Source organism: Melitaea cinxia, chromosome 15 (assembly GCF_905220565.1).
Source record: "Melitaea cinxia chromosome 15, ilMelCinx1.1, whole genome shotgun sequence".
Taxonomy (NCBI): domain Eukaryota; kingdom Metazoa; phylum Arthropoda; class Insecta; order Lepidoptera; family Nymphalidae; genus Melitaea; species Melitaea cinxia.
Window position 1 is genome coordinate 2254914 of NC_059408.1, and position 7752 is coordinate 2262665.

The window sequence follows — 7752 nt, forward strand, 5'->3', positions numbered from 1 at the left end:
TTTCACTTCAAAAAGGATATACTAATTCCCGAACTAGAGTCTGTGGATAAGCGTGTAGTTGCCGGCACAGGGCCATCTATCTTGCCTTTCGATTGCAGTTGCTTGAGCCTCGTCGATTTCAAATCAGCTTTCAATCTAAACGTTTATATGCGAAGGCATCTAAATTGTAATTTATTATATACATTGTTATTTTTACTACCTACTGTCCCTACTTCCGTATAATTATTATAAACATAATTTTAACGCTTACATTGCAATTATTATATTAAGAACTGATTTATTATCAGTTGATAATACTTCGAAAAAAAAATAGCGATAGCGAAAAAATTAAAGAGCTTAAAATGGTGAGATTAGATATAAAACAGTATTTAAGGCCAATGTTCGACTGCAAAACAACGCACTATCGTCCAACATGAAGCTCCTCATCGTCGTCCTCGGCCTGGCTCTAGCTGTTACAGCAGAAGAACCAATCTTCCGTGACTATCATCTAGAGATCGGTATCCCCGAAAGGGCTCGCATAGACGCTGCTGAGGCGGCCGCGGATTTCGACGGTTCCAGGATTATCGGAGGACAGGTTTCAGCGCTAGGAGCTGTTCCCCACTTGGTATGTTTGGTAATTTTTGTCAATAATAGTCTTTGTTTCACGTGTCTTTTATAATAATTTTCTTGTAATTTTTAAGGCTGGTCTACAAATCGAATTGACAACCGGACAAAGATCAGTTTGCGGATCTTCTCTTATTAGTAACACTAGACTGGTCACTGCTGCTCACTGTTGGAGAACTGCTTCTCTAACAGCTACAACTTTTACCGTCATTCTCGGATCTGTTAACTACAATTCTGGTGGCGTTCGTATCACCACCAGCAATGTTGTTATGCATCCCAGTTACAACCTTTTTGAACCCTATAACGATGTTGCTGTCATTCGCATCAGTCACGTTAACTTGAACAGTAAGTCAGTTCTAATTTTATAATTAAATTTCGAAAACAACTTTTAGCTTTTGCTAATTTCTAATTTTATACGTTTTGAGTTTATATCACTAGGTAGAAAACTGGATACTTTTTATCCAAGTACAATATTAAAATTCAGCACAAGCGAATAGGGGACTAGTTCAGTTATAATACATTAACGCGTAATAAGATTTAGAGGAACTTAAAATAATTTAAAATCACAGATGGACAATCGCAAGAATAAAGAAACAGCGAAATAATAAGGTCTCTACGGGCAGGAAATCCTATAAATATATATGAGTTAAGCATAACCACATTAATGAATGTTTAAAAATTATTTACTGGGGTCGTTATGGTGGAATTAGGCTGAGCTAAATTTGCTACGAAATATAACTACTATATATACTATATATGTCACGACTGTAATGTGCATATTCAAAAAATAAAAAAAAAATCAAAGAAACGTTTTTCCCTAGACAACATCCAGCCCATCGCGTTAGCCAACGGCTTTGACGACTATTTCGGTGCTACGGCTATAGCTGCTGGTTTCGGAAGAACGGAAGACTGTAAGTTCATTTTCATTTACAGATGATTTAATCTGATTTCTTATTTATATGCCTGCATATTGAACAACGACCGTAGAGGGCATTTCGATGATTTTTTTTATTTATTAAGTACGGTGTTTTTTAAATTTCAGTCGGCCCAGTATCAAGTGTAGCGAGACAAGTAAGCCTGCAAGTTATTGATAACGTGGAGTGTGCTTGGACATTTAGAGAAGCACGCCATGCTTCTATTTTGTGCACATCTAACAGCGGTGGCAGAAGCCCCTGCGGAGGTGACTCAGGAGGTCCTCTCGCGGTCGGCAATACCTTGGTCAGTAATTGTTTTTCGTTCTTTTCTCGTCTTTTATTTTGTACCAGTAACGACATTCCTTTTTACTTTACTGAAATACGATTTTATTAGCTTATTGTTATTAATATTTATTTAAAATTAATATTTAATTGTTTATTTGAAAAATTTTCTACAGATTGGTATCGCTAACTTCGTTTCGGCCCGCGGGTGCACGGCGGGACCAGCCGCTTTCGCCAGAGTTACCTATTTTGCTTCTTGGCTTTCATCACAATAGAGTTCTGCATACTATGTTCACATCTATCGCGTGACATACGAACTACGTAACTAAGAACTGACGAATCCAACATCGCGATATCAAAGTTATTACAGTAATTAAGTATATATACAAGAAACCAACAACAACCGTCGGGCCAGTAGCCCACCAGAGACAACACCCGTCTGGTCGGAGGATCCTCTTTATTCGACGGTGGATGAGGAACTCAACACCCCGTTCCTCACACCCCCAAACTGGTGACCCCGACGTGATCATTAGCGCAGCCTTCGCAAGCTACGTCATCGTGACATCGCCCCCAAATATCATTTAATAATTAAATGTTTTGATGCGTTTTTGTTTGTATTATTTGCGTATCGTTATATATATCGTTATTACGACACCTATCTACATCATTAGTTTTATTGGCGAGGACTTAGTTTTCAGTTACCGATTAGATATTAAATTACTACTTTTGATTATTAAATTTTGACCTATTAAAGTAATAAAGACTTCGCTGTTAAGTATAAACAAATATTATACGTTACAAAAAAAATAGAAAATTATTTTATTACATTGATGCAACATTCTAGAGAAAAAGTATACACTATCAAAAATAAAAATTATTTTATTGAAGTAGGTGTAGTCATCACTGATGTACTTAAATGGGCCAGTAATATTCACTTAATCATCAAGAAAGCGAATAGTCTCGTCTACTTCATTCAAAAAATCATTCGGAGTACTTACGTCTGAGATGGTTATTCAGATCTACAAAATCTTCGTCAGACCTATTTAAACGGATTTCAAGTATGAAACCCTTACATTGTAAAGACAAAGTCCCAAGACAAATAAGGAGACTTGATTACAAGGATAACGGAACTTATGCTTAATTAGTGTAAAAGACCGAAGAGAGAGAGAGACTTGACCGACTTGATCGAAACGTGCAAATTATTTAGGCTGCCATTATGATGTACAAAATTTGGACAAAATTCTTGTACATTTATTAGTTCACATTTACGAGACCGTCCAGGACTAAGCAATAGTATCCCCATTTTTATGCGCTTTATGCGCTCACAGGTCCACTCTGATAAGACCAGAGAAGTACATGGAGCGCATTCCCTACTAGTTGGATATTTTACTTGATAAAGATTAATAAGAACGTTCAATAGTTGAAGTTTCAATACTCCAAGACGAAGGCGATGACGCAATGTATAATTTTTGCACAATCGTAAAAAATATTTTATATAGGATATAGACGTATACACGGTAAATATGCCAAAATAACATTATTTACAATTTTTGTCTCCCTGTCTGTTCCTCTTCTGTCTGTTTGTTCCGGCTAATCTCTGAAACAGCTGGACGAGACTTTCACTGGCAGATAGCTGATGTCGTAAGGAGTAACTTAAGCTACTTTTGTTTTAGAAATAGATTTATTTTATAACTCCGCGAACTGAACAATAACTTTTTTGTTAAATTCCACGCAGACGAAGTCGCGGACACAGCTAGTATAAAATATAAACTAGTTCAAGTACAACCCCTTTTGATGAGCTATTGTTCTTTTAAGATCAATTAGAATATTTCAGTTTATATTATTTGTTTAAAGTAAAATCGGCCAACAAACAAATTTTTTTTTATGCATATTACTATGTAGATATATGTATGCCTCAATGTAATTATGTATGTGTATGTTATATGTATGTATGTATGTATGTATGTATGTGTGTATATATGTGTTTCATACATTATATACTAAAATATTTACTTATTTATATGTTTTTTTTTTTTTTTAATAATTATGTAAGTGTATCATATCGTAGTTTTTATCTATTTATAATTGATCTTTACTCCTTAATTTGTGCACACCTTAACCGCTGCTACTGTATCGTGTCCTGTACCCAAAGGTTATCTGGAAGAAATCGCTATTTAGCGATAAGATCGCCTTTGTACATCTTCTATTGTATCTTACTTTATATGTGTCTGTATTCCGGTGTACATTAAGAATAAATAAAAAAATAAAAAAAATAAAAAAAAAACAACAAAACAACACGATGCCTTAGGTATTTTATACCTAATTCAAACTTTAATAATATTTGAAATAGGATCAGTTTAATTTATTTTGTCTAGTGTGATCTCGTTCTGAATATCTGCTCTACAATTCGATAGGATACCTAGCGTGTCTCAAAATAATATCAGCTTTGAAAATTGGATGGATTTTGGATCAAGACAAGACCTCCATGTTGGAAGTACCACATACAAGGGAGTGTCGAAATTTAAGTATCTTGGCTGCACTGTAACTGATACGAATACACGTGACAAAGAAATACAGATCCGTATACAAAACACCTTGAGGTGCAGTGCAGCCCTGCACAAGGTCTTGGTGTCCAAGCTTCTTAGTAGGAAGACAAAGATCACAATTTACAAAACCATCATTCGTCCAATTCTAATGTACGGTTGTGAGGCTTGGACACTTACGCTCAGAGAGGAGAACAGGCTTCTGGTTACGGAAAGAAAAAATTACCGTAAGATCCTAGGACCATCTAAAGGGCAAGATGGCAGCTGGCGACTAAAAACCAATGCTGAAATCGCAAACCTGGTGTCTGAGCCAAACATCATTGGAGTTACCAAATCCAATCGGTTGCGGTGGCTCGGTCATGTCGAACGCATGGGGGAGGATCGAGCAGTTAAGAGAGCGTATCTGGGTCGACCAACTGGACGTAGACCGGTGGGTCGCCCCAGGTACCGCTGGAGGGACATGGTTGAAGCAGACTTGAGTGAGATCCAAGTCAATAATTGGCGGGAAATCGCGCAAGATCGTGCAAAGTGGAGAAATCTTGTTTCGGAGGCCAAGACTCACTTCGGGTCACTGAGCCAGTTGAGTTAGTTAGTTTGAAAATTGGATAGTTCTAATACTATCGTCAATATATATGGGCATTTCTCTGTAAGCTCGTACAGCTCCCATACAAATGCTGTCCTGGCAATTTTTTTTGCTATTTGATAAAAAACCGTGTCACATTTCGAAGAAAATTAAGTATTATTTTAGTTAGATAAGGAGGCCCACTGAATTTATACGTATTTTTCGAGAAATTAGCAATTTTCCAAAAAATCATGACAGGGTACTGTTTGAGGCATCAGGGGACTGTTTTGAACGTGACAAAGGGCTGTTAAGTGAGAGAGGATTGTCGTACTTAAAAAAAATCATTTACCATTAGTCAAATATTTATTGTTTGTATGACATATTTTCGTATCAATAATCAAAAAAGTTTTTTTTTTTATAATAAAATAATACAAAATATAACTTTCTTTAAACATTTATATCAAAAATTTAGCCCTAAGTACTAAAAACATTTTGTGCTCACTGAGATCAATATAAAGTCTTATTATTATAATACTATTTATTAAATGAAATACTTACTATTATTAATGTAATTATTTAAATTTAAACATTCATTCACTGAGATCAACAGAGTCTTAATAATATCAATCATTAAATGCTTTATGCAATATTCATTAAAATATTTACTATTATTAATATAATGATTAGGAAAGTCTTTTCTCTCAAATATATGATATTTCAACTGATACCTCCAATCAAATCCTAAGGATTTTTCGAAATCAAATATAGCACATAAAAAGTTTAATCAAAATGAACTTAACATTTAAAAAAGTTAGCGCTCGAAAACGTTTATTTGAGTAGGAAACTGATAAAATATTCTATTTCCCTTCAAAATCAAGTTAGGATTATCATTGATTCTATAGATCTGCACTTTTTGGTTACAAATCTTGAGGAAAGTAGCACGTAACTACGTACTTCATCGTCATTAATCTCATTAATTACGGCAGCATAACGATATTCTACATTTTTAGCTGGATATTTTACAAGGGCGTAATCTCCAGTATTGTTACATAAATTCCGAATCCTTTTATGACTATGAGGTATTTTACATCGTTTAGCTACAGGTACATTTAAACCATTGAAATTAGATTTTTTCCAGGTCTAGACATAAACTTCATTTCTTTAGGTATCGAGTGACTGTACTTCTTTCTACACAAGCCAGTAACAACTTTTTTAAAAATTTGTCTCTCTTTTGTACGTTTCAATGTGGAATAATTTTCTTTCAACTGCTTACTAATGACGTCGTCAACAATGCTTTCTTGACTACTTCTTTTCTTTGATCACGCTCCTCTAACATTTTCAATAATCGCTAATCTTCTTTTGTACTTCTCAAATTTTTTCTCTAAGCGTGCGATATTTTCATTTCTTTCTCTGTTAAACTTCATTCGTCGCTTTGTGGATACTTTTTTTCTTTGATTTAAACTAGCACTGGAGACTACTGGGCTTTGAGCTGGAGATATTTGATCTTGAACTGGAGTAGATGGTCTTGTAGAAGAGTATCTGCTTCAGGATCGGCGTTTTTTCTCGTATAAAGTTATTAGTGACGCTTTTCAGTCTTAGTCTTTTGGCTCGGTATACAGTACAATGTTCTTTCCACTTCTTTAAGGCAGCTCTGTGGTCACGAGGTGTTATGTCCTTTACTAATTTTCGCAACCCTTTTTCTTTCTTCTTTTGCTACTTCAACTTCTCCTTTTTTCTCATTTCTTCTCTCTTTTCAGGGTATTTTTTTTATTTCGTATCGTAGTCGCTCTGCTTATCTCCTTTTCTGTAGTAATTCCTCTCGGGATAACTTTGTCTTTTTAGGAACCATAGTGTATGTGTTTTCGATAGACCTGTGTAAAATAATATAAGTTTATAAAGGAAAATAATGCGAAGCAATGATACTTTGATGATTCTCACATTAATAAAATATACTAGTGGATAATTTAACACAAACAATACATAAAAATAATAACCAATACGCAAAATACACAGTCCCCTGTTGTGTAAAAAGTCCCCTGCTGCATCTTCAGACAGAGGACTGTTGCTAGGGGACTGTGTATTAAGGTTAGATTTGACAATATTTACAAAACTGATGTAAAATAGTTTTCTAAGAATCTACTGATCAATTTAGACATAGATAATAAAACAATGAACGATAAAGCAGTAATTAAAGTAATTAACATACAAATATTATTACTTACCAGAGGACTGTGTGCGGTAGCGGATCAAACGCGAGTTCACACCACAAATGCCGCTCTGACACTAAACAAAATGACGTTTTGTCTCCGCATTCGGCAAGGTGTCAAACTTAACGATAATTGCCTTTCGTTTATCTCAAAAAAACGTTTGTAAATATTGATGTTTTTTTAAATTATGGATTTAAATTTTTGGCAGGGGACTGTTTGAAAATTCTGGGGACAAACTTTACAGGTGTTTACTAATATAATAAAAGTCGTAACGAGACCTATTTTAAGAAAATAATATTCATTTTGTTATTTTTCTTATCATATTAACTGCCAAATGTACGTAGTTTCAATAACTTTTTCGTAAATCTCGTTTCTAGGCGGAAATACAGTGATGGGGACAGCCTGGGGACTGTATTTTTAGAGCTTCTATCACATCTAGAAAAAAAATTAAAATAGTTATGGTTCTAAAAACAATGGGCTCGTAAAGTTTCGAGGCTAAAGTTTCATTAGGAGTGATTTTTTTTTAAATAATTAAATTACTTTTTGAAAAAAACGGTCGGGACAGCCGATTACAAGATTACAGAGAATCGCCCATATATATATATATTGACGATATATATATATATATATATATATTTGCC

General features: G+C 34.6%; 1 protein-coding gene and 1 long non-coding RNA gene across 2 annotated transcripts; one reads left to right on the forward strand and one right to left on the reverse strand.

The window, feature by feature from the left end:
- Positions 1–412: 412 nt before the first annotated feature.
- On the forward strand, positions 413–2074 carry LOC123660583 (serine protease 1-like). The gene is made up of 5 exons (XM_045595638.1): positions 413–604; positions 681–948; positions 1425–1514; positions 1646–1821; positions 1976–2074. The coding sequence occupies exons 1-5, from the start codon at positions 413–415 to the stop codon at positions 2072–2074; spliced, it is 825 nt and encodes a 274-aa protein (XP_045451594.1).
- Positions 2075–6302: 4228 nt separating this feature from the next.
- Positions 6303–7237, reverse strand: LOC123660366. Its single transcript, XR_006744178.1, has 2 exons — positions 7127–7237; positions 6303–6775 (listed from the first exon to the last, which is right to left on the reverse strand). It is a non-coding gene; the product is annotated as an uncharacterized LOC123660366 (long non-coding RNA).
- Between the last annotated feature and the right edge of the window lie 515 nt (positions 7238–7752).

Excerpts from the sequence above, each read along its gene's own strand:
- LOC123660583 (XM_045595638.1), top strand. The coding sequence starts at position 413 with ATGAAGCTCCTCATCGTCGTCCTCGGCCTGGCTCTAGCTGTTACAGCA. Across the intron at positions 605-680 it reads TAGGAGCTGTTCCCCACTTG|GCTGGTCTACAAATCGAATT; the intron begins GTATGTTTGGTA and ends GTAATTTTTAAG. Across the intron at positions 1,515-1,645 it reads TTTCGGAAGAACGGAAGACT|TCGGCCCAGTATCAAGTGTA; the intron begins GTAAGTTCATTT and ends TTTAAATTTCAG.